The sequence below is a fragment of the Petromyzon marinus genome, chromosome 51 (genome assembly GCF_048934315.1).
Source record: "Petromyzon marinus isolate PM22_M1 ecotype Great Lakes invasive population chromosome 51, UKy_Petmar_22M1.pri1.0, whole genome shotgun sequence".
Taxonomy (NCBI): Eukaryota; Metazoa; Chordata; class Hyperoartia; order Petromyzontiformes; family Petromyzontidae; genus Petromyzon; species Petromyzon marinus.
The window spans coordinates 6,520,477-6,548,189 of NC_133717.1; the positions used below are offsets into that span (position 1 = coordinate 6,520,477).

General features: G+C 56.2%; 1 protein-coding gene across 5 annotated transcripts in view; it reads left to right on the plus strand.

The window, feature by feature from the left end:
* The window catches only part of QKI (QKI, KH domain containing RNA binding), a 149,003-nt gene that overhangs the window by 64,077 nt on the left and 57,213 nt on the right, over positions 1 to 27,713 (plus strand). For all 5 annotated transcript variants that reach the window (XM_032973505.2, XM_032973506.2, XM_032973507.2 and 2 more), the window contains exon 2: positions 9,402 to 9,559. In XM_032973505.2, coding sequence (XP_032829396.2) covers positions 9,402 to 9,559 — 158 coding nt within the window. The remainder of the gene's footprint in view (positions 1 to 9,401; positions 9,560 to 27,713) is intronic.

Consider the following 27,713-nt stretch of genomic DNA (forward strand, 5'->3'; position numbering starts at 1 on the left):
AGGGGGGACCGGGTGAGGGTGAGTGGCGTCACGTCCTCTTATCAGTCGCCGTGACACGGCAGACATGACAGCCCGGCCTGTGTTTGGGCTGTCAGATGCGCCCGTCTCTGCGGGAAGAATAACGCCCCCGTCAATAGCTGTTAGCGGTGGGAGAGCAGGCGTGGGGTGGGGGGGGGTGTAGCATCACGTGTCTCTGAGCGCCGTTTGCTGGCATCGCATCTGGTTTTGTCATCATCATCATCATCGTCGTCGCCGTCATCAGCCGTGGTCAATCCACTGCTCGATGAAGGCATCCCACCAGCCTCCCCGAGCCACCGAGCAGCTGCACACGAGCGGGGTTCACCATCGCTCCATCTCCTCGCGGTGGTGGACGTCCCCGGCCCTGTTCCCTCCTTTAGCTGCCATTCCGCCTTTAGATCGTCCTCCGTTTCCGATGAGCCACGCGGAGCCTTCTCCGGGCTCCCCTTCTCTCTGTCCAACTCTCTCTCTTTCCCTCCGTCTCCATCCCTCTACATCTCTCTCTCCGTCTCTTTTTTTTACGATCAGAGGAAACAAGAAGATGCTCGGTGTAGTCGGCAATTTGCTTCGTTCATCATTTCGGGGTTTTGTTTTTTTCAATGCTTTGCTTTATGTCCCCCCCCCCCCTTTTAAATGAAATATTTCCCGCTCTGCTCTCCTCCTTCTTACCCCTTCCCTCTCTCTCTCTCTACCCCCTCTCTCTACCCCCCCCCTCTCTCTCTATCCCCTCTCTCTACCCCCTCTCTCTACCCCCTCTCTCCCTACTCTTTGTCTATGTTCCCCCTGTTTTCTATGTAATATTTTTAAGTTTTTTTTTTTTACTACGACAAGTGCTGCATCTGCACCCAGCCTCTCCTCGCAGTCCTGCGGCCTCCGACGGGTACCTCACAATCTGCACGCACAGAACTCTCTACCGTCATCTGCCACCGAGCGCACGGCCCTCCTCCAGCGCCCACTGCTCCTTGAAGGCCGGCACGCTCTCTCTCCATCTCTCTCTCTCCATCTCTCTCCCTCTCTCTCTCTCCATCTCCTCCTCCCGCCACCACCACCACCACCTCTCTCTCCCTGGGCGCCACTCCAGGGGTGCAATCAGAAATGATTACAGAGCTTCACTCAGTCGCTGCGTGCGCACAGCGAGTGAGAGAGAGAGAGGCTCGCTCGCTCTCTCGCTCTCTCATGCAGAGTGGCAGGGACAGCGGAACGGGGGGAGGAAAGGATTAATAGGCAGGGGGACGGAGGGAGGGAGGGAGGGAGGGGCGTGGAGGGCAACGCGATTGAATTCAATTGAATGGTTGAAAATTAGATGCTGAATGTGGAAGTGAAGGAAGAGTAAGGATGGAGGAAGAGACGGGTGTGATGAATTATGAAGCGAGTGAATGAGGATTAATTCCTGTATTCACAACCTTCCCCGCATTCCTCATCAACCCCTCCTCCTCCTCATATTCCTCATTCCCTCCTCCTCCCTCAGCTTCCTCTCCCAAAGATGCCTCAACCCCCCCCCCCCGCCCCTCCCCCCAGGCGGGTCCCGTCGCCGCTAGGAAGCCGCACGCGTGCTCCAGTCGAGCCGCGCTCGTCAGGATCTATCGGCCTCATGAATATTATACGGGGAACAACGTTTTTATTAAAACACTACCCCCCCCACCGCCTCCCCCGTATAAATTGTTAAAATAAATATATATAGAAACACACCATTCTCGCGAGAAAAAATCGCAGCGCGCGAATAATAATAATAATGAAATGTAACACGTAAATGTTTAATGCGCGCGGCGTTGGAGTTTAAGCGCCGCTCGCGCTGATGGATGATACCGCCCGGACGCGGACCCGGGAGCGCAGCGTCCTGTCGCCCACCGCGGCCTCCACAGCACACCGTGGCGGTGTGCTGTGGAGGCCGCGAGAGACCCCCGACTGGGTGAGCAGAGGGCAGCGTTGCTGTCAGTGGTGGGTGGGATCGGAGCCGGTGGAGTGGGCACTGCGACTGGCACGAAGCAGAGATCACTCGCCCTCGTGAGCGCGCGACTCCCCGGCTCTGGCGTTGCCCCCCCCCCCCCCGGCCCCTACCACCACCTCCCTCCCCCCCCGTCCCCCCCGCGTCGGTGCGTCACACCGACAAGGACGTTGCATTCCCATCGCTCCGAGCGAGTCGTCCATGAGACAACGACGACATCGGACTCTGGAGGGACCGTCGCCTTCTGGGGGGTGCGCGGTGCCGTTGGCCGGGACTCGTTGACTGAGACAACATCGAGCGGCATTATTATTATGATAATTATTATTATGATACTTATTATGATAATTACTATAGACTCACGTAGAGACGGGCAGTGGAACGGTCCCCATGCATCCAGCGACCATGTGGAGGACAACGATCTTAGACGCGGATGGTGGGAGCCTGAGGGCAGATCTATGGGGCTCTGTGTGAGTCTCTGTGGGTCTCTACGTGAGTCTATGGGTCTCTGTGTGAGTCTCTGTGGATCTCTGTGTGAGTCTCTGTGGGTCTCTACGTGAGTCTGTGGGTCTCTGTATGAGTCTCTGTGGGTCTCTACGTGAGTCTGTGGGTCTCTGTGTGAGTCTCTGTGGGTCTCTACGTGAGTCTATGGGTCTCTATGTGAATCTATGGGCCTCTGTGTGATTCTCTGTGGGCCTCTATGTGAGTCTATGGGTCTCTGTGTGAGTCTCTGTGGGTCTCTATGTGAGTCTGTGGCTCTCTATGTGAGTCTATGGTCTCTGTGTCAGTCTCTGTGGGTCTCTGTGAGTCTATGGGTCTCTGTGTGAGTCTCTGTGGGTCTCTACGTGAGTCTACGGGTCTCTGTGTGAGTCTCTGCGGGTCTCTATATGAGTCTATGGGTCTCTGTGTGAGTCTATGGGTCTCTGTGTGAATCTCTGTGGGTCTCGACGTGAGTCTGTGGGTCTCTGTGTGAGTTTCTGTGGGTCTCTATGTAAGTCTGTGGGTCTCTGTGTGAGTCTCTGTGGGTCTCTACGTGAGTCTACGGATCTCTGTGTGAGTCTATGGGTCTCTACGTGAGTCTGTGGGTCTCTGTGTGAGTCTATGGGTCTCTACGTGAGTCTGTGGGTCTCTGTGTGAGTCTCTGTGGGTCTCTATGTAAGTCTGTGGTTCTCTGTGTGAGTCTCTGTGGGTCTCTACGTGAGTCTACGGATCTCTGTGTGAGTCTCTGTGGGTCTCTACTTGAGTCTGTGGGTCTCTATGTGAGTCTATGGGTCTCTACGTGAGTCTGTGGGTCTCTGTGTGAGTCTCTGTGGGTCTCTATGTGAGTCTGTGGGCCTCTGTGTGAGTCTCTGTGGGTCTCTATGTGAGTCTATGGGTCTCTGTGTGAGTCTCTGTGGGTCTCTATGTGAGTCTATGGGTCTCTGTGTGAGTCTCTGTGGGTCTCTATGTGAGTCTATGGTCTCTGTGTGAGTCTCTGTGGGTCTCTACGTGAGTCTACGGGTCTCTGTGTGAGTTTCTGTGGGTCTCTACTTGAGTCTGTGGGTCTCTATGTGAGTCTATGAGTCTCTACGTGAGTCTGTGGGTCTCTGTGTGAGTCTCTGTGGGTCTCTATGTGAGTATGTGGGCCTCTGTGTGAGTCTCTGTGGGTCTCTATGTGAGTCTATGGGTCTCTGTGTGAGTCTCTGTGGGTCTCTACGTGAGTCTACGGGTCTCTGTGTGAGTCTCTGTGGGTCTCTATGTGAGTCTCTGGGTGTCTGCGTGATTCTCGAGAGGTCTCTATGTGAGTCATTGTATCTTCATGCGAGTCTATGGGCCTCTGCGTGGATGTATGTGCGTACGTGTCTGCGGCTCCCTGTGAGTCTATGGGTCTATGTGTGCCTCTGTTTGACTTTACAGTTCTCCATGCGCGGGTCTCTATATGAATTTATAGGTCTCTGTGGGTCTGTGTGAGTCTAAGAGCAGATGGTGGAATAGGCGGGCTTCCCGTATAACCAGTCACCCACTGAACCGAGCACCCCATCAATGTTCACTTCATGCACGGGCCTCTGTGCCAAGCATGGCCATCCAATGGAGTGCGAGATTTTGCATCCAACCGAAGCCGGCGTCTGGCAGGGAGAGGTCCTAGCCTATGGACGTCTGCCAGCTGACCATCATTGGCTCTGCTGATGAGACACCTGAACGTCGAAACCGGTCCAGAGTTTTGATTGCGCTGAACCAATGAGGGCTCTGGCGATGTCCTCCTCCGCCTCGTCATCCCTGTTGGGTTTGAATCGAGCAAACGGGCGGCAGCAATTGTGCGTCCAATGTCGTGAGCCGCTCCTTCACGGCATGCGGGTTGGGCAGCTTAGTGGAGTGTTCCTCTTGTCCCATCAGAGTTCGCGTGGTTGTGTTGGCGTAGCCGAGCGGAGTCGTCCGTTTATTCCACCATAATGCAACGTGGTTGTGTTGGGGTAGCTGAGTGGACATTACCCCCATCGACGAAACATTGCGTGTGGGGGGGGGAGTGGGGGAGTGGAAATGATCAGAACTTGCAGTGTCATTAACCCGCGGGCTGAACATCGCAAGAGTCATCCCGCGTCTCGCTCCGAGGCCACCGCTGATCTCACACGACGGCGACGCGATGGGACAGGCATCAAACGCTGTTACGAGAAACCTCTCCCCTCCGGCTGCGTGAAGAGAGGGGGGGGGCGCACGGGGAGGGGGGTGGTGGTGGTGAGGGGAGGGGAGGGGCAGTCTCCCACATGGCGTGAAGCGGCGGGCTGGGTAATTGAGCGGTGCCAGGCCGTGCCGAGATCCACCCGGAGCGGCACGCGTTTTTGGTTGGCCCGTGGGTACGCGACAGGATTCAATGGAGCCGCGGCGTGGGTGGCGGTGGGGCCTCCCCTTGGTCGACTCAGCCTCATATGAGTAGCTTGTGCAGTGTGCAAACATCGCCACTGGGGAGACAAAGGCGGTCTGGCGTGGTGTTGGCCACCCACCTAATCTTGTGCCGTCCCGGGCTTCATAGGTGCTCGCTAACAGCACTTGCCCGACAGTCTGTTAAGGCTTCACAGAGGATATTTGTCTTTGGTGGTCTGAACCGGTTCTGGGTCTCCCTTAGGTCGACTCAGCCTCAAATTAGTACCTGGTACGGTGTGCAAACATCGCGACGAAGCCGTCCTCTCTCTGGGATTGCAATGATCAAATACTGTGCAGCGGCGGAGCGTTACGAGTTGACAACGTTACTATAATTACGTTGCGTTAGCTCGGTGCAGCTCGGGTTGTGTTTTTTTTCCAACTACAAAACCAGAGCCGTGCCGCTACATTCACACACATTGAACGGGTCGAGTCCCCATGCCGATGACGGTGGAAGAGGGTTGTCCTTGCCATGAAAATACCGCAGCGGTAGCTCAGAGCCCCTTCACACGTTCAGTGTCACGTTGACCAAAGACAAATAGTTCACTACTTTAGCCCACCGGTGTGTTGAAAAGTGAATCCACAACATTTACAGTTTGAGTACGACGTTTCGCTGGTAATTACATCCAGCATCATCGGGCAATTCGCCAGAATGGTAAAGCCCTCACTTGCTCCCGGTCTTAAATAGCCACACCACATGGGGCCGGCACGGGGCCGGCACGGGGCCGGCACGGGACCGGCACGGGGCCGGCACGGGCCCGGACGAGGCCAGCACGGGGCCAGCACGGGGCCAACAGTGGCGCGGCCCGGGGCTGGTGTCTGAGTTGTGTTGAAAACGCCGTAGCCCGCAGTCACCACCACTGCGCACAACCTCATGGGTGATCATCGCGCGCTCGCTCACAATCACAGCGACCGTCGTTCGCCACTAAGTGGCGGTCGCGTCACCACGGTGCTTGTGCCAGGCTGGGTGCACTCTGGGGCCACACTCACTCACACGTACGCACACTGACTCGGACACCCACACACGCGCACTCACACACAAAGACAAAGATCGCCCACGTAACCTCAACAGACTGTCGGGGCAAGTGCTGTTAGCGAGTAGCACCTATTTAGGCCGACACGGCGCACAATGCGGTGGGTGGCCAGCACAACGCCCGGCCGCCTTTGTCTCCCTCATGGCGATGTTTACGCACCGCCCCAATACAACACGCTTATTCTGGTGAAATCAGCGGACTAGGGGAGGCCTGGTTTAGATCAGCGTCATTGGTGTTCGCCGTGGACTGGGGTCGAACTCGGGTCGTTGGGCTCGGTACGCAAGGCGCTACGGCTACTGCTCCCCACTCGCTCACTCAACAAAAGACAAATATCCCCCCCCCCCATGTAACCTCAACAGACTGTTGGGGCAAGTGCTGTCAGCGAGTAGCACCCTATGAAGGCCGGCACGGCGCACGAGGGGGTGGGTGGCCAGCACCACGCCCGGCCGCCTTTGTCTCCCCAGTGGCGATGCTTTGAGGAGCGGCTTCCACGTCGGTGGATCTCCCTCTCTCCCCTATGCCTCCCCTCCCCCCCCCGTGCTCCTGGGTGACACCGCGAGATTCATCAGCGCCGCCGATCTACCAGCGCTGATACTGGGGGGTGGGGGAGGGGGGGGGGACTCGCGTGGGCGAGCAGCCGCAGCCACTTCACGTGACGACACAGAGACTCAGATTCGCCTCAACAGATGAAGGAACCCCCCCCCACACACACCCCACGACGCCCCGCCCCCGCCACCCCCTCATGAATATTCACGACTCTGCGCGTGGCTGTGGGTGCGATTAGGGGCGGCGGGGGGGGGCTAGGCAGAGGTGGAGGGGGGGGGGGTGATTTTTTTTCTTCCATTTCTCACAGATTCACCAACACAAAGACAAATGTCACCGCGATAGCCTTAACGTACTTTCGGGGCAAGTGCTGTTCGCGAGTAGCCCCTATGGAGGCCGGCACGGTATCACGAGCGGGTGGGTGGCCAGCACCGCCTTTGTCTCCCCCAGTGGCGGTGTTTACGACACACCGCACCAGGTTACCCGTTCGAGGCTGAGTCGACCTAGGGGAGGCCCAGGCCCGGTTTAGATCATTAACTCGGGTGTTGGTGGCCGTGAGCGGGAATCGAAATTCGGTTTCGCCGGGTTTGTAGCGCGGTGCGCTAACCGCTGCGCCACCGCTCCCCACGGTGATCACCCGCTCACCTCCCTGTCCTGGAGTGAGGAGTGGGGGGGAGCGGGATGGCTGTGTGGAGAGTCATTTCTATTTAAACTTTTGCTTCATTATCCCGAGCGCTCACGTTCAGTCCGACTGCTGTTGTCGCTGCGACTGCTGTTGTTGTTGTTGCTGCTGCTGCTGTTGTTGTTGCTGTTGCTGCTGCTGCTGCTGCCGCCGGGGTTAATTGGAGGCGCCGTGAGTTTGTGTGCGTGCGTGTAAACGCGCGGAGCCCGTCGGAATATTAATGAGATATAATGCATCTCTCTCCCTCTTAGTCTCCCTGCCCCCCCCGTCTATCTCTCCCTCTCCTCCCTCCCTCCCTTCCTTAATCCCCCCCCCGCCCCCCTGTATCTCTCCTCCCGTCCCTCCTGCCTCATCATCGTCATCATCGTCGTCATTCCCGCCCCCTCCTCTCACGTGTCCCCCTCTATTCCACACCTCTCTGGGACTCGTCGCGCGCTGACGGGGGGGGGGGGTGAGAGTGGGGGGGTGACGGTGGGGGGGTGACGGTGGGGGAGGTAGTGACAGTGGGGGGGGGTGGTGACAGTGCCTTTGTGAGAGATACGCGCGTTCCCTCCGCTCCCGCTCTCTCCTGAGTCCACGTCGACACGGCCTCAAATGAGTACCACCCCCGGTGGGCTGTGTAGTAAACATCGCCGCCACTCGGGAGACGAAGGCGGTCGGGCGTGGTGCTGGCCACCCACTCCCTCGCCAAGGGCACTTGCCCCAACAGTCTGTTGAGGCTATACGGGGGATCTTTTACGCGCGCCTTTGTGATAGGACGCGTGCTCGATTTGCTGATTCTCTTCTCTCTCTCCCCGTGCCGCTCTTTCACGGCGCCTGACAAACGTGACAGCGAAATTACAGAGCTCGCACACATGTCCCGTGTGTGTGTGTTCCGTGTGTGTGTGCGTTCCGTGTGTGTGTGTGTCCCGTGTGTGTGTGTGTCCCGTGTGTGTGTGCCCCGTGTGTGTGTGCGTTCCGTGTGTCCCGTGTGTGAGTGTTCCGTGTGTGTGTGCGTTCCGTGTGTGTGTGAGTGTCCCGTGTGTGTGTGTGTGTCCCGTGTGTGTGTGCCCCGTGTGTGTGTGCGTTCCGTGTGTGTGTGTGTCCCGTGTGTGAGTGTTCCGTGTGTGTGTGCGTTCCGTGTGTGTGTGTGTCCCGTGTGTGTGTGTTCCGTGTGTGTGTGTGTCCCGTGTGTGAGTGTTCCGTGTGTGTGTGCGTTCCGTGTGTGTGTGAGTGTCCCGTGTGTGTGTGTGTCCCGTGTGTGTGTGCCCCGTGTGTGTGTGCGTTCCGTGTGTGTGTGTGTCCCGTGTGTGAGTGTTCCGTGTGTGTGCGTTCCGTGTGTGTGTGTCCCGTGTGTGTGTGTGTTCCGTGTGTGTGTGTCCCGTGTGTGTGTGTTCGTGTGTGTGTTCCGTGTGTGTGTTCCGTGTGTGTGTGTCCCGTGTGTGAGTGTTCCGTGTGTGTGTGCGTACCGTGTGTGTGTGTGTTCCGTGTGTGCGTTCCGTGTGTGTGCGTTCCGTGTGTGTGTGTTCGTGTGTGTGTTCGTGTGTGTGTGTCCCGTGTTTGTGCGTCACGTGTGTGTGTGTGCCCCGTGTGTGTTTCGTGTGTGTGTGTCCCGTATGTGTGTGTGCGTGTGTGTCCCGTGTGTGTGTGTCACGTGTGTGTGTGTATCCCGTGTGTGTGTCCCGTGAGTGTGTGTCCCGTGTGTGTGTTCCGTGTGTGTGTGTCCCGTGTGTGAGTGTTCCGTGTGTGTGTGTCACGTGTGTGTGTGTGTCCCGTGTGTGTGTGTCCCGTGAGTGTGTGTCTCGTGTGTGTGCGTCACGTGTGTGTGTGTGTGTATCCCGTGTGTGTGCGTCACGTGTGTGTGTCCTCGATCGTGTGTGTGTCCTCGATCGTGTGTGTGTCGAGACACACGTCACACACGAGATATTAACTACCTCGCCTGGTAGACGGGAGGTTCGTGGGTTCGATCGCGACCCTGACGCCTGCTGCTGTATATTTGGAGTTTGCGTCTCTCCCCGTGGTTGCGCGGATTTTTCTCCGGGCCCTCCGGTTTTTTCGCTCCACATTTAAAATCAACATCGACACGCGCTAACCGTATTTGGCTGCCGAAAATTGTCCACGCGACACATTGCGCCACTGGGGTTGAGCGATCATTTGTGGACAGGTCGCTCCTGACAAAGAAGCTAACAGCTCAGTGGGGGCCCTTACTTGGTTAAATAAAATAAATATATCTCGTCTGGAGTTAAAAAATGTTCCGTAGTTCTGTGAACGCCCTGACGGTTCCATTCGCCTCTCCCTGTCACCGCAGAAATCAGCCGCGTGCGCAAGGACATGTACGTGGAGTCGCTGAGCGGCGGCGCCGGTGGGGGCGCAGGAGGTGGGGGCCGGCCCGAGCTACCCGAGCCCGAGGGGGCTGTGGTGACCCTGCAGCAGAAGCTCTACATCCCCACCAAGGAGTACCCAGACGTGAGCCCCCACCACCACCACACAACCCCCACTCGGGCCCGCAACGGGGCATAGGGTAGCAGTCCAGAGGGTAAATGCACGGCGGGGCCGGTCCATTCCGAGGGCCGGCGAGACAGTCTGTGTGGGGAAATTGGAAAGTAAAAAAAAAATACGTTTTATTCATGCAAAGACATGTCATGACTCTAACGTGTACACTTCTTTGCTTATTTGCACTCCCGGTTGGCATCAAGTCCCCACACATTCAGCAGCCCCAAATATTCCTCCTCACCGGCCCCATTTGTGTTTTTGGACCCAGCCCCCAACGGGGCCGGCGTGGTTCGCACGGAAATTTGGGCCCCGCCGTGTTTACAAAATGACGGAGCCGATTTTCTAGTCCCAGTCCGTCACTGCCCCCTCCCCCCACTCCCCCCTCCCAGCCACCGCCACCACCACGACCACCTGGCACGAGCTGCACATCACCACGACACAGCCAAACAGGCCAGAACATCTCCTCGCTTATTTACTCATTCATTGACCAGGTAAAAGGCGCTACCCAGCTATTGGCGGTACTCTCGTATCAGACGGGGGACCTGGCCCACACTCTTGTCATGATTGCTCCTCGTCGCAGTGGCTGCTGATGGCATCCTCGTCGTCATCGTCGTCGTCGTCATCACAGCGTGGGAATTAAAAAGTAGCAGCCAAATAACCTAAGCGTGTGTTTCTAATCCGGGCGGTGGTGTTAGCCGTGGCGGTGGTAGTGGTGGCGGTGGTAGTGGTGGCGGTGGTAGTGGTGGCGGTGATAGTGGTGGCGGTGATAGTGGTGGCGGTGGTAGTGGTGGCGGTGAGAGTGGCAACAGCGCTGCCGCCACCAACAGAACCCATGGCGTTTGTGCCATGCTAGGTGCATTTGAAGGCCCACTGGCAGGAGGTCATAAGACAGATCTGGGTGCCATGGGTTGACTGACTGAGATGACTGGCAGATGCACCACCTGTGCTCCCCACTGCACCACACTCTCTGCGTTGTATCCGCGTAGCGCTCCGCTCGTTGTTGCGAGCGTTGTTGCTGGAGGCCGACTGCCTCCAACTGCGCATTAGCATCCTTCACGAACCCCTCGGCCACTCTTGGACCCGACCGGGCCAGCTTCTATTCGGAAGAGTATAGTCGTGACACTGGGGCTGTGAGAGATGGGTGAGGTATCTATCTGTTCGCAAGTGTGACGAGTGAACTGTGATTAGAGAGGGCGAACGCGTTGAACGGCGTGGGGGTGGAGGGGGTGGTCCATGGTTTATGGGCAGGGCTCTTGCCAATAACATCTGGTGGCTCGGCAGGACGGTGGCAGTGGGCCGTGGTTAGCCCCGGAAGCTCGCGATGAACAGACTTCCCACTTGTATCGCCCCCACACCGCCCTCCTCCTCCCCCACACACCTCAGCACCTCCTGCCCACAGCCAACGTCTAAATGAGAGAGGTCCTTGCCTATGAACAGCTGGGCAGTTAACCAGCATTGGTTCAGGTCAAGCCTGGTCCTGCTGATGAGACGCTGAATGTCGAAACCGGTCCACGGTTTGTCCTTGCGTAGAACCAATGCTGGGGGAAATTGCGCACTCCCAGGAGGCTGATGGGATGAGTGAACAAATCTAATTCAATGTTTTTTTTCTACGTGGAGAGACAAATGTGTGATGGAGGCGAATCGTCTGCTCGTTGATTGTGATAGTGACCTCGTGTCACGTGGTGTTGATGGCCGTGGGGGTTGCGGTGGTGGTGGTGGTGGTGATGGTGGTGGTGATGGTGGTGGCTGTGGTGGTGATGGTGATGGTTGTGGCGGTGGTGGTGAAAGTGGTGGCTGTGGTAGTGGTGGTGGTGGTTGCGGTGGTGGTTGCGGTGGTGGTTGCGGTGGTGGTGATGGTGGTGGTGATGGTGGTGGTGATGGTGGTGGTGATGGTTGTGGCGATGGTGGTGAAGGTGGTGGTAGTGGTGATGGTGGTGGTGATGGTTGCGGTGGTGGTGGTGATGGTGGTGGTGATGGTGGTGATGGTGATGGTTGTGGCGGTGGTGGTGAAGGTGGTGGTAGTGGTGGTGAAGGTGGTGGTAGTGGTGGTGGTGGTGGTGAAGGTGGTGGTAGTGGTGATGGCGGTGGTGGTGATGGCGGTGGTGGTTGCGGTGGTGGTGATGGTGGTGGTGATGGTTGTGGCGGTGGTGGTGAAGGTGGTGGTAGTGGTGATGGCGGTGGTGGTTGCGATGGTGGTGGTGATGGTGGTGGTGGTGATGGTGATGGTTGTGGCGGTGGTGGTGAAGGTGGTGGCTGTGGTGGTGGTGATGGTTGTGGCGATGGTGGTGATGGTGGCGGTGACTCCACTACCGCTCGAGGGGTTCGGTAGTGTAGATTATTTGAACCGGTACTGGGCCTCCCCTAGGTCGACTCAGCTTCAAATGATTACCTGGTGCAGTGTGTAGACATCGCCACTGGGGAGACAAAGGCGGCCGGGCATGGTGCTGGCCACCCACCCCCTCGTGTGCTGTGCCGACCTTCATAGGTGCTCGCTAACAGCACTTGCCCTAACAGTCTGTTAAGGCTATACGGGGCATTTTTGTCTTTGATGATGGTGATAATGATGGTGATGATGGTGGTGATGATGGTGATGATGGTGGTGATGGTGGCCGTAGTGGTGACGGTAGTGGTGATGGGGATCGCGGTGGTGGTAGTATATTCTCCTTGTTGATCCATGAAAGCCTCACCGAATCTCGAGACTCTTTATCAGGAGAGTCCTGTCGGGTTTTCGCCATGGTGGTGGTGGTGGTGGTGTGATGCTGCTGCTGCTGCTGCGTAATCCCAGCCCAGTGATTTCTCGTCCTTGGGGCTGTTGTTTGGCTAATGCCGGTTGCGTGGCGTGAACGCTGTCCGTATCTTTTTTGTTAATAAATTGGTGGCGGCTCAGCTGTGGCTCCTAGAGCCCTAATCAAATAGACTCCGCTCTCTATGCCTCTCTCTCTCTCTCTGCCTCTCTCTCTCTCCCTCTGCCCTCTCTCCCACTCTCGATCTCTCTCCCTCTCTCTCCTCGAGTTCGCTCTCCCCCCCCCACCCCACTCCTCTCTCTCTCCCACTCGCTCTCGCATCAATCAATTTTCTCCCAAACTCTCTCTCTCTCACTACAACTCTCTCGAAACGCAGCGCAGTAATCAAATTTCTGCGGTAAATATTCCCGTCGAGTCCGGCAGGAAATGAAGAGCGGAGAGAGTGTGAGAGAGAGAGAGAGTGAGAGAGAGAGAGAGAGTGCGACTGATGAGCGCTGTGCAGCTCTCCCGCGCGGGCCGCGTTAAATTTGTAAGACGTTCTTCGCCACCCGTAATTGTATTGAGCCCAGCTCAGCGGTTATTTATGAAAGCGCAAGGACGTGGCCCTTGCCAAGGCTACCGCTTGGCTGGCTGCCCAGCGAAAGGCTCACCGTGATTGAGAGTGAGCTGTGAAGATGACCTCCGCTACTACCCACTGCTGCTGCTGCTGCTGTTGATGATGATGCTGCTAGTGGTGGTGAGTCTGTGTCCGTGGGGAGCGGAGGAGCGACGCTCACAACAACGAGCGGAGCGCCGGGTGGTTAAAGCACAGCAGGTTGGCACAGTAGGGGGACACAGGTGGTGCATCAGCCAGTCGTCTCGGTCATCTCAGTCAGTCGACCCGTGGCACCTGGGTCTGCCCCGTGACCTCCTGCCAGCGGGCGTTCGACACTTCACGTGGCCTCAATGTGCACATGGCCTGGCACAAGCGTCGTGGTGACGTCACGGCCACTTTGTGGCGAAACGCGGTCGTTGTTGTTGTTGCTACGGGGAGCGGTGGTGTTAGTGGTGAGCGCGCTGCGCTACGAACCCGGCAATTCCACGTTCTTTTATTTCACCTGTGAGGCCAACACTGAGCTGCACAGATCTCTTTCACAGGCGATCTGGCTATCGCAAATGAAAGCCCAACGAGGTGGCTTTATCGTCGTGTGGAATTTTATAGCGGCCAAATGCTCTAAACGCGTGACGTTCATTCTAAAGTGGAGGGGAAAACCGGAGGAACCCGGATAAAAATCCACGCAACCACTGGGAGAGAGAGAGACACCGCAAACTCCAAATACACAGCAGCAGGCGCAGGGTCGGGAACGAACCCACGACTTCCTGTATACCAGGCGATGTAGTTAACATCTCATAGCCATCGTGATGATGATGAGAGAGAGACACGCACACTCCAAATACACAGCAGCAGGCGTCAGGATCGGGACCGAACCCATGACTTCCTGTATACCAGGCGAGGTAGTTAACATCTCATAGCCATCGTGATGATGATGAGAGAGAGAGAGACACGCAAACTCCAAATACACAGCAGCAGGCGTCAGGGTCGGGTTCGAACCCACGACCTCTTGCATACCAGGCGAGGTAGTTAACATCTCCTCGCCACCGTGTCGCCATTCACGGTCGGCCCAGCCTCAAATGAGTGCTTGCTGCTTTCCGCCTTCACCCCATGAGTGGCGGTGGTCACGGCCAATAACACGGTGACGAACATCAGCACCGGTCCTGGGTTCAGATGTCCTCTCTAGGTCGACAAAGCCTCGAGTTGGTCCCTGCTGCGATGTGTTAAGGTCGCCACTGGGGAGACAAAGGCGGACGGGCGTGGTGCCGTATCGGCCTTCATAGGTGCTACTCGCAGCACTTGCCCCGACAGTCTGTTGAGGCTACACGTGGCGACCTTTGTCTTGTGGTGGTGAGTGTGGGGCTGTTGGGGTGGTGGTGAGTGTGGGGCTGTTGGTGGTGGTGGTGAGTGTGGGGCTGTTGGTGGTGAGTGTGGGGCTGTTGGTGGTGAGTGTGGGGCTGTTGGTGGTGAGTGTGGGGCTGTTGGTGGTGGTGGTGGTGACGGGGAAGCAGCTGTTGTATGGCGGTGGGGGGCTGTTGTGCAGGAGAGGGTGGGGCTATGGGGGTAGTGGTGTGAATCACATGGGTGGGTCATAAGCACCAATACTACAACCACCACCATCACACACGCAAAAAAAACTAAGATTTAACAGACTGTTGGAGCAAGTGCTGTTAGCGAGCGCCTATGAAGGCCAGAACGGCACACGAGGGGGTGGGTGGCCAACACCACGCCCGGCCGCCTTTGTCTTCCCAGTGGCGATGTTTTAACAATGGCACCAGGTACTCATTTGAGTACTGATTTTGGCCGTGAGTGGGAATCAAATTCGGATCGCCAAGTTCGTAGCGCAGCGCGCTAACCACTACACTACCGCTCCCCACCACTCACCCATACACATTCACACACCCTCACTCACACATACTCACTCACACACACTCACATACACTCACACACACACTCATTCACACACACTCATTCACACACACTCACATACACACACACTCACATACACTCACACACAAACGCTCAATCATACACTCACATACACACTCACATAAACACACACACTCACATACACACTCACACACACTCACACTCTCACATACACTCACACACACACTCACACACTCTCACACACTCACATACACACACACACTCTCATCACACATACACACACTCATACACACTCTCACATACACGCTCACACACACTCACACACTCTCACACTCACACACACTCACACACACTCACACACTCTCATACACACTCCCACATACACACTCTCACACTCACACACTCTCACACACTCACACACTCCCACACTCTCACACTCACACACTCTCACACTCTCACACACTCACACACTCTCACACTCAGATACACACTCACATACACTCACATACACACTCACACACTCACATACACACTCACACACTCACATACACACTCACACACACTCACACACTCTCACACACTCTCACACACTCTCACACACTCACATACACACTCACACACTCTCACACACACATACACACACTCATACACACTCTCACACATTCTCACATACACTCACGCACACTCACATACACACACTCACATACACACTCTCACATACACTCACCCACTCTCACATACACACTCTCACATACACACACACTCACACACTCACACATACACACTCTCACATACACACTCACACACACTCACGTACTCACACACACACACTCTCACATACACACTCTCACATACACACTCACACATACACACTCTCACATACACACCCTCACATACACACACACACTCACACACTCTCACATACACACTCACATACTCTCACATACACACTCACACACACTCACATACACTCACACACTCACACATACACACTCTCACATACACACTCTCACATACACACACACTCACTTACTCACACACTCTCACATACACACTCACATACTCTCACATACACACTCACACACACTCACACACACTCACACACTCTCACATACACACTCACACACTCATATACACACTCACACACTCTCACATACACACTCACACACTCTCACATACACACTCACATACACACTCTCACATACACACTCACATACTCTCACATACACACTCACACACACTCACACACACTCACATACTCTCACATACACACTCACACACTCTCACACTCACACACCCACTCACATACACACTCACACTCATACACACACTCTCACACTCACACGGAGGCGGCAATGGGTTCCGCGCGTCCTCAGAGTCGATCCCTATTAAGAGGTTGTCTTGGGTTAGACCGCGTAAATATATAAATGTTGCGTCGTTAAACCCGCCACCACCCGACACAGCCAACTAGTAATGTTGGTCACGTAAACAAAACATGCCAATGTTTACCATTCCATTTCAACGTTTCGCTGGTGAATACAACCAGCTTCATCAGGAGATGCCAGCCTCCCTCTCCCGCTGGGTCCCGTCTCTCGCGGAGAGGGAATTTAGGATTATTCACCTCCGCCGATCGTGAGCGCTGATAGAGATATCACCGTATCGGTGATTACCTTTCTGCTAATGACGCCGTAAACTCCCCTATGAATTACTAAACGGACACACAGGGCCTGTCTGTCCACGTTAAATGTATTACCGTTTGACACATCCCGTCAGCTACACCGCCTCGCCGCTGGGAGTGCAGATTATCAACAGCATTGGCTTAATACGGTTTCGACTATTCAGTGTCTTCATCGGCAGTCATCAGCACAGTGTGTGTGTGTTTTGTGTGTGTGTGGTATGCAATGCTGCGCTGCGCTACGAACCCGGCGATCAGGGTTATCTGAACCGGTCCTGGGCCTCCACTAGGTTGGCTCAGCCTACAAATGAGTACCTGGTGCGGTGCGTAATGAACATCGGCCCTGGGGAGACAAAGGCGGCCATCCACCCCCCTGTTAAAGGCTCTATGGGGACCTGCACGATGACGTGTGGAGGGGAGGCGTTCATCCAGCAGCGGAGAGATCACGGCTGACTATACTGTACACGTGTTCAAGCGTGAGTGCGTGCGCTGTGCGATGCACGCGTGCATGCGTCCTCCACCTACCGTCATCCTACACAGCCCAAGGTGAATCAATATGAACCCACCCACCATCCTAACCACCCACCCTTCCCACCCACCCCACTCACCCCACTCACCCTTCCCCCCACTCACCCCACCCACCCACCCTTCCCACTCACCCACCCTTCCCACTCACCCACCCTTCCCCCCACTCACCCTTCCCCCCACTCACCCCACCCACTCACCCCACCCACTCACCCTTCCCACTCACCCTTCCCACTCACCCCACTCACCCCACCCACCCCACCCACCCACCCCACTCACCCCACCCACCCACCCCACTCACCCCACCCACCCCACCCACCCACCCCACCCACCCCACCCACCCCACCCACCCACCCCACCCACCCCACCCACCCCACCCACCCCACTCACCCCACCCACCCACCCCACCCACCCCACCCACCCACTCCACCCACCCACCCCACTCACCCCACCCACCCCACCCCACTCACCCCACCCACCCACCCCACCCCACTCACCCCACCCACCCCACCCACCCCATCCACCCCACCCACCCACCCCACTCACCCCACCCACCCACCCCACCCACCCCACCCACCCCATCCACCCCACCCACTCACCCCACTCACCCCACCCACCCACCCCACCCACCCCACCCACCCACCCCACCCACCCCACCCACCCCACCCACCCCACCCACCCACCCCACTCACCCCACTCACCCCACCCACCCACCCCACTCACCCACCCACCTTTCCCCCCACCCACCCACCCACAGTGGTATTTGTATTAAGCCCTTGCTGGGGCTGACACCGTCTCTAATCGAAGGCGATTGTGAGTTGTGAGTGGCGCGCCCGGGAGATCGATGCCGCCTGGATCGTTGTGAATGAAACGGCCCGCGCGGTGCTCCTCAAGGGGATTAGGGAGGGGCTGCGTCGTGGCCCCGAGACGCCGGGGCGCCTCCCCCCTCCACCCCCCCCCCTCGCTGGGGCGCCTCCCCCCTCCACCCCCCCCCCCCTCGCTGGGGCGCCTCCCCCCTCCACCCCCCCCCTCGCTGGGGCGCCTCCCCCTTCCACCCCCCCCTCGCTGGGGCGCCTCCCCCCTCCACCCCCCCCCTCGCTGGGGTGCCCCCCCTCGCCGTCTCGTCGCTTCCCCCCGCCCCCACCCCCCAAGGTCGTCCTGGCGCCGCACGGAGCTCCGCCTCCACTTCACGCACGCTGCTGACGAGTATGATGACGAGTATGATGACGAGTATGCTGCTGATGAGCATGATGACGAGTATGATGACGAGTATGATGACGAGTATGCTGCTGATGAGCATGATGACGAGTATGATGACGAGTATGCTGCTGATGAGCATGATGACGAGCATGATGACGAGTATGATGACGAGTATGATGACGAGTATGATGACGAGTATGCTGCTGATGAGCATGATGACGAGTATGATGACGAGTATGCTGCTGATGAGCATGATGACGAGTATGATGACGAGTATGCTGCTGATGAGCATGATGACGAGTATGATGACGAGTATGCTGCTGATGAGCATGATGACGAGCATGATGACGAGTATGCTGCTGATGAGCATGATGACGAGCATGATGACGAGTATGCTGCTGATGAGCATGATGACGAGCATGATGACGAGTATGCTGCTGATGAGCATGATGACGAGCATGATGACGAGTATGCTGCTGATGAGCATGATGACGAGTATGATGACGAGTATGATGCTGATGAGCACGCTGCTGATGAGCATGCTGACGAGTATGCTGCTGATGAGTATGCTGCTGATGAGAATGCTGACGAGTATGCTGCTGATGAGCACGCTGCTGATGAGCACGCTGCTGATGAGCATGATGACGAGTATGCTGCTGATGAGCATGATGACGAGTATGATGACGAGTATGCTGCTGATGAGCATGATGACGAGTATGCTGCTGATGAGCATGATGACGAGTATGCTGCTGATGAGCATGATGACGAGTATGCTGCTGATGAGCATGATGACGAGTATGCTGCTGATGAGCATGATGACGAGTATGATGACGAGTATGCTGCTGATGAGCATGATGACGAGTATGCTGCTGATGAGCATGATGACGAGTATGATGACGAGTATGCTGCTGATGAGCATGATGACGAGTATGCTGCTGATGAGCATGATGACGAGTATGATGACGAGTATGCTGCTGATGAGCATGATGACGAGTATGCTGCTGATGAGCATGATGACGAGTATGCTGCTGATGAGCATGATGACGAGTATGCTGCTGATGAGCATGATGACGAGTATGATGACGAGTATGCTGCTGATGAGCATGATGACGAGTATGCTGCTGATGAGCATGATGACGAGTATGATGACGAGTATGCTGCTGATGAGCATGATGACGAGTATGCTGCTGATGAGCATGATGACGAGTATGATGACGAGTATGCTGCTGATGAGCATGATGACGAGTATGCTGCTGATGAGCATGATGACGAGTATGCTGCTGATGAGCATGATGACGAGTATGATGACGAGTATGCTGCTGATGAGCATGATGACGAGTATGCTGCTGATGAGCATGATGACGAGTATGATGACGAGTATGCTGCTGATGAGCATGATGACGAGTATGCTGCTGATGAGCATGATGACGAGTATGATGACGAGTATGCTGCTAATGAGCATGATGACGAGTATGCTGCTGATGAGCATGATGACGAGTATGATGACGAGTATGCTGCTGATGAGCATGATGACGAGTATGCTGCTGATGAGCATGATGACGAGTATGCTGCTGATGAGCATGATGACGAGTATGATGACGAGTATGCTGCTGATGAGCATGATGACGAGTATGCTGCTGATGAGCATGATGACGAGTATGATGACGAGTATGCTGCTGATGAGCATGATGACGAGTATGCTGCTGATGAGCATGATGACGAGTATGATGACGAGTATGCTGCTGATGAGCATGATGACGAGTATGCTGCTGATGAGCATGATGACGAGTATGATGACGAGTATGCTGCTGATGAGCATGATGACGAGTATGCTGCTGATGAGCATGATGACGAGTATGATGACGAGTATGCTGCTGATGAGCATGATGACGAGTATGCTGCTGATGAGCATGATGACGAGTATGATGACGAGTATGATGACGAGTATGATGACGAGTATGATGACGAGCATGCTGCTGACGAGCAAGCTGCTGATGAGCATGATGACGAGTATGATGACGAGTATGATGACGAGTATGCTGCTGACGAGTATGCTGCTGATGAGCACGCTGCTGATGAGCACGCTGCTGATGAGCATGATGACGAGTATGCTGCTGATGAGCATGATGACGAGTATGCTGCTGATGAGCATGATGACGAGTATGCTGCTGATGAGCATGATGACGAGCATGCTGCTGATGAGCATGATGACGAGTATGATGACGAGTATGCTGCTGATGAGCATGCTGCTGACGAGCATGATAACGGGCATGCTGCTGATTAGCATGCTGCTGATGAGTATAATGAGGAGCATGCTGCTGAACTTCTTTCGCACCGTACGTAGCCAACCGTGCTCATCGGAAGTGCTGATGATGATGATGATGATCGTGCTGCTGCTGCTGCTGCCGCCCTACAGGGGAGTGTGTGAGCATTGTGATTAAGGTCGGGGTGAGGGTGAGGTGGGTGGAGGTGGGTGGAGGTGAGGTGGGTGGAGGTGGGTGGAGGTGGGTGGGGTGAGGGAGAGGTGGGTAGAGCGGGCGGGGAGGCTCAGTGACAGACAGCGATGACCGCCCTCCCTCCTTTAATTGAGATGGTTCACCACGCGAGGTGGTGGTGGTGGTGAACCACGCGTGGTGGTGGTTCACCACGCGAGGTGGTGGTTCACCACGCTAGGTGGTGGTTCACCACGCGTGGTGGTGGTTCACCACGCGAGGTGGTGGTTCACCACGCGAGGTGGTGGTTCACCACGCGAGGTGGTGGTTCACCACGCGAGGTGGTGGTTCACCAAGCGTGGTGGTGGTCCACTACGCGAGGTGGTGGTTCACCAAGCGTGGTGGTGGTGAACCACGCGAGGTGGTGGTTCACCAAGCGTGGTGGTGGTGAACCACGCGTGGTGGTGGTGAACCACGCGAGGTGGTGGTGAACCACGCGAGGTGGTGGTGGTTCACCACGCGTGGTGGTGGTGAACCACGCGTGACTCCCTTCCCTCGCCCCCACGCCACCTCGACGCGCACCCCCAGCTGCTGCTCAAGGATTAATCCCCCCCACGCTCCCTCACCCTCCTCACCCTGGTTCAGTCCTCACCTGGTTCACTCCTCACCTGGTTCAGTCCTCACCCTCCTCACCCTCCTCACCCTGGTTAAGTCCTCACCCTGGCTAAGTCCTCACCCTCCTCACCCTCCTCACCCTGGTCAAGTCTTCACCCTGGTTAAGTCCTCACCCTGGCTAAGTCCTCACCCTCCTCACCCTGGTCAAGTCCTCACCCTGGTTAAGTCCTCACCCTGGTCAAGTCCTCACCCTGGTTAAGTCCTCACCCTGGTTAAGTCCTCACTCTGGTTAAGTCCTCACCCTGGTTAAGTCCTCACCCTGGTTAAGTCCTCACCCTGGTTAAGTCCTCACCCTGGTTAAGTCCTCACCCTGGTTAAGTCCTCACCCTGGTTAAGTCCTCACCCTGGTCAAGTCCTCACCCTGGTCAAGTCCTCACCCTGGTTAAGTCCTCACCCTGGTTAAGTCCTCACTCTGGCTAAGTCCTCACCCTGGTTAAGTCCTCACCCTGGTTAAGTCCTCACCCTGGTTAAGTCCTCACCATGGTTAAGTCCTCACCCTGGTTAAGTCCTCACCCTGGTCAAGTCCTCACCCTGGTCAAGTCCTCACCCTGGTTAAGTCCTCACCCTGGTTAAGTCCTCACCCTGGTTAAGTCCTCACCCTGGTTAAGTCCTCACCCTCCTCACCCTCCTCACCCTGGTCAAGTCCTCACTCTGGTCAAGTCCTCACCCTGGTCAAGTCCTCACCCTGGTTAAGTCCTCACCCTGGTTAAGTCCTCACCCTGGTCAAGTCCTCACCCTGGTCAAGTCCTCACCCTGGTCAAGTCCTCACCCTGGTTAAGTCCTCACCCTGGTTAAGTCCTCACCCTGGTTAAGTCCTCACCCTGGTTAAGTCCTCACCCTGGTTAAGTCCTCACCCTCCTCACCCTCCTCACCCTGGTTAAGTCCTCACCCTGGTTAAGTCCTCACCCTCCTCACCCTCCTCACCCTGGTCAAGTCCTCACCCTGGTTAAGTCCTCACCCTGGTCAAGTCCTCACCCTGGTTAAGTCCTCACCCTCCTCACCTGGTTCAGTCCTCACCCTGGCTAAGTCCTCACCCTCCTCACCCTGGTCAAGTCCTCACTCTGGTCAAGTCCTCACCCTGGTTAAGTCCTCACCCTGGTTAAGTCCTCACCCTGGTCAAGTCCTAACCCTGGTCAAGTCCTCACCCTGGTCAAGTCCTCACCCTGGTTAAGTCCTCACCCTGGTCAAGTCCTCACCCTCCTCACCCTGGTCAAGTCCTCACCCTGGTCAAGTCCTCACCCTGGTTAAGTCCTCACCCTGGTAAAGTCCTCACCCTGGTCAAGTCCTCACCCTGGTCAAGTCCTCACCCTGGCTAAGTCGTCATCCTCAGTGCCCGTGCGTGGCGCGCTGCTCACCCCGACGTTGAGCAGCACGCCTCGAGTCCCGTGCAGTGTCGTAGTGACGACATCGTCGGTCCAGAGGGTGCGGTGATCGGTCAGGAGGGGGGGACCCCCCGGGACCCCCACCAATATTTCATTTGTCTCGCGCGGGCCGACAAACGTCGCCGCTCGACTTAAATTCAAATACGCCGTGGAACGTAAATGAAAGCATGTTCGTAAAACAAAAACACTTTAACCGCGTTTTAAATAAGTTGCTGCTGTGCTTTTTGAACGCCACTTGCTGAAAACAAATTTCGCGGTTGTTGTCAATGGTAAGGGGGGGGGCAAGGCACGCCCTCCCTGCCCCCCACTTTCGTTCCGCATGGCTCCGTTCGGTGCGGGGGGGGGGGCTGAGAAGCGGTCGCGTTGCAGTGGTCAGGGCACGGCGCTACGAATCCGCCGTTCAAGAATTTCGAGGCTCATTGATGGGGACGTTGAGGTTACTGCCCGGGGGACAATCCCTGCCACGTTGATCGAGAGGAACGGCGCTCCAACGCGTGGAGAAACACACACACGTAAATATATACATAGCTATATATATACATAGCAGAGACAACTACATATATATAAAATAGAGACACATATAGATAGATGTTTGTTCAATTATGCAAACGCTTTTTTGCCCTGAAAGATACCCTTCGGCCTCCAATACAGCTAATTAAATACTTCCGAAAATGAACGCGTGATGGGAAGCTGGGTATTTGAGTGTGTGTCAGTGCATGTGTGTCAGTGTGGGGGAGCGGTAGTGTAGTGGTTAGCGTGCTGCGCTATGAACCTAGCGACCCGGGTTCGATTCCCGCTCACGGCCAACACCCAGTGACGATTATCTTAACCGGTCCCGGGCCTCCCCTAGGTCGATTCAGCCTCAAATTAGTACCTGGTGCAGTGTGTAAACATCGCCACTGGAGAGACAAAGGCGGTCGGGCGTGGTGCTGGCCACCCACCCCCTCGTGTACCGTTCCGCCCTTCATTGATGATCGCTAACAGCACTTGCCCCAATGGTCTGTTACAGGCTACACTGGGTAACTTTGTCTTTGTCTCAGTGTTTGTCTTCAAAGCAAGTGCTCTTCGCGGCCGCCTTTGTCTCCCCAAAGCTGACGTTTACGCGTCACGCCGGGCAACTCATTTGAGGCTGAGTTGACCTTTGGGGTGACCTATGACCGGTTCGGAAGTTCGTCACAGATTTTGGCTGCGTATCTGTTGCCTGGTTCGTGGCGCTGCGGTGTGATAACCACAGCCGCTCCCCCTAGACATGGGGTCGGCAACCTGCGGCTCTGGGCGGCTCTTTAGGGACTCCTTCCGTGGCGTCGTCTATCAAGGACCACAGCGTCTCGCGTTCACCACGCAGGGCATTGCGGCTCTTGAATTATTGAGGAGTTTGCTTTACCGAATTACCCCCCCAAAAAAAAATGTCTCTTCTTGTTACGTCGGTTTGCCGATCGCTGCCCTAGACACACAAAGAGCTCCCGTGTAGCCGTTACACACACAACAACAGCAGCCATTCGTGACGTCACCGCAGCGCTTGTGCCAGGCTAGGTGCACTTTGAGACCGCCGCGTTGAAGCTGTGGGTGGCTCGCTCGCTGGCAGGAGGTCACGGGGCAGATCCAGGTGACTGAGCCGACGCGCACGCACGCACAGACACTCACCTTGGTAGGGGTCAAGGGTTAGACTCCATCCCACTACCCGCCAGCTCTCTACCCCCTCCCCCCCCAATAACAGCCAACGATAAAAAAAATCCATTCCCATTTATCCAGCGACCACTGCGCGTTAAGCGAGCGCACTGCGTGACCCCCGTGACCTCCCCTGCCCGTCCCGCACGCTGCCTCCGTGGCCTCTCCGCAGCTGAGGCCTCGTCATGGCAGCCTCATTACTAAGCCCCCCCCCCCCCCAAATTCATCATTAGCGAGGCGTCTAATTACTGAAAGCAGCGATAAGCGAAGACCCCAGATTAGTCTCGCGTCTGGGTAGTCGCGGCGAGGCGCCTTACTCCTCGCCCCCTCCACCCCCCCCCCCCAAACACACCTCCCTAATACTTTGGTTCACATGGAGTTCTTTGTTCTGGAGTTACGCAGATTCAGCAAAGACAAAGACCCCCCCCCCCCATATAGCCTTCGCAGGCTGTTGGGGCAAGTGCGGTTAGCGAGTGACACTCGTGCTTGAAGGCCGGCACGGAACATGAGGGGGTGGGTGGCCAACACCACATCCCGGCCGCCTTTGTCTCCCTAGTGCTGATTACTACCCACGGCCTCACGTATTAATTTCAGGCTGAGTCGACGTAGGGGAGACCCACATGTGAGGTTAGAGGTTTCGACTTGGGTGCTCACCTTGGTAGGGGTCACGGGCTACACCCCATCGCACTCCTCGCCACCACTGTCACCACTTCCATTACCAACCCCTTCACCACCACGGTCACCACCACCATAACCACCACAACCACCGTCTCTACCAACTCCTGCTCCACCACCACCTCCATCACCACCTCCTCCATTACCACCACAACCCCCACCACCGTCACTATCACCACCACAACCACCATCTCTACCACCTCCCGCTCCTCCACCACCTCCATCACCACCGCCGCCTCCTCTGCTTGAGGATTCAACTCGCGCCCAAGGCGAGAGGGGGTTGGAGGACCCCCACAGGTTTATTTATGTTCGCGTTTATTTGCTTTGCGAGGCAGAAATGTTTTATTAAAACAATCGCCGCCGTCCCGCCCCTGTGCATTTGACCCCTAGCGGGGGGGGGGAGGGGGGCACGACCCCCCCCCCCACTCACCCCTCCACCCTTTCTTGGAACAATCTCTTAGTAGGGGGATCGTGAGCCGAGTGCTTTCCTCTCCCGAGTATTGTGACCGCGTTGCTCTGCGCTCGACGGCGATGATAATCTCTGTGTGGCTACATCACAACAACAACAACACCGACGATCGCTTTGAAAGCTCTCTGTAATAATAACGATGAATACAATAATAATAATAATCCACACTTTGATCCGTAGATCGCACCAATGCGCCGCCGTGTATGGAAACCCAGGAAATAAATAGAACCCTCAGCGAAAAACTGACAGAACTTTTGGGGGTAAAGGCCTATTTACTCATTCACTCACTCACCCACCCACTCACTCACCCATTCACTCACCCACTCAATCACCCACTCTACTACTCACTCACCCACTCTATCTCCCAACTCACCTACTCACTCACTCGCTCACCCACTCGCTCACCCACCCACTCACTCACCCACTCTCTACTACTCACTCACCCACTCCCTCACCTACTCACTCACTCACTCCCTCCCTCACCCACTCAATCACTTACCCACTCCCTCACCTACTCACTCAATCACCCACTCAATCACCCACTCTACTACTCACTCACCCACTCCCTCACCTACTCACTCACTCACTCCCTCCCTCACCCACTCAATCACTTACCCACTCCCTCACCTAATCAATCACCCACTCAATCACCCACTCTACTACTCACTCACCCACTCCCTCACCTACTCACTCAATCACCCACTCAATCACCCACTCTACTACTCACTCACTCACTCCCTCACCCACTCAATCACTTACCCACTCCCTCACCTACTCACTCAATCACCCACCCAATCACCCACTCTACTACTCACTCACTCACTCACAATCTCGTCCACTCACTCAACCAGGGTAAATGGCCACACCTAGGCGAGAGGGGTGAAGGCCGCGGCTGGACTTACGCCGCTTCAACGACTCTCAGTGCCTTATTAGCAGACGCCAAGCGGTGTTCCAAAGCTTGGAGACGGCACAGTGGCGAGATCCCCATCACCCCAGGAACAGAGACTTGGTCCGAAAATGTCAGGGACCTCGTTGGAGAGTCAGCACGGAATCAGTTCCTGCTGACTCTCCAAAGAGAGAGAGAGTCAGCAGGGGGGTGGGGCTCACCCATTGAGACACTTGTACGTGAGCAGCAGCAGCAGCATCAGCAGCAGGATCTCATAGTCCACTCGGTACTTGATTGGTAGCCAATCCACCGCTGGATGAAGGCCTACTGCCCCGGTTCTTTCCCCATACTTCAGTGGTGGTTGATGAAGAGGGAAGCACAGGGCCAGTTCAGACATCTCTCGCCACTGATGTTGGCTGGGAATGGAGCTCTACTCCACACTCTAAGAACCTCCACCTCGTTTTAAATTGCCCCTTCGTGAAAAGTGTCGAGTTCTATCTCGAGTCGTATCTGAAATGTTGAGGGCTGTCTGTACCGAGTCGGCAGTAGGAGGCGATGGTGCTGCTGCTGGTGCTGATACCGCCGAGTGCGTGATCCCAATCGAGTGGAATCGCAGGAGATTGCTGCTCCGCGTGCTGGGTGTCGTGTGGCCCCACCCCGATCACCTCCACGATGTCTTCGGCCCGCCAACGTGGAGACGTCGCTCGGATAGTCGCAGGAAGTCTCCCCCATCGCGATTTCCCGGACAGGCGGAGATTTTGGTGATGATGGGGGAGGTTGTTGAGAGGTTGACGTGGTGGTGGTGGTGGTGTAGTGGTGGGGCGGTGGTGTAGTGGTGGTGCGGTGGTGGTGGTGGTGGTAATGTGGTGAAGCGGTGGTGGTGGCGGTGGTGGTGGTGGTGGTAATGTGGTGAGGCGGTGGTGGTGGTGGTGGTGCGGTGGTGGTGGTGGTGGTGGTGGTAATGCGGTGGTGGTGGTGGTGCGGTGGTGGTGGTGGTGGTGGTAATGTGGTGAGGCGGTGGTGCCCCGCTGGTGCCCCACAATGGGCAGGCGGCACCGCCTCCTCCTTGCCACGTGCGGGCCTCGGTCTCGAGGAGGACTTTTGCCCCGCATGGACGCCCCCTTCGACTGTTCGTGGCAGGGCACGACAACAAGGAGGGAGCGAGGCCTCTCCCTCGCCCTCCTTCGCGCCTCGCCGAGCCGTTCGACTCCGGGACTTGGTCGGCGTATGCCTGAGAGTGTTTGATGATGATGATGATGTTGTTGTTGTTGTTGTGTCTGTTGGTGTATTTGCTGTTGATGGTCTCCATGGCGA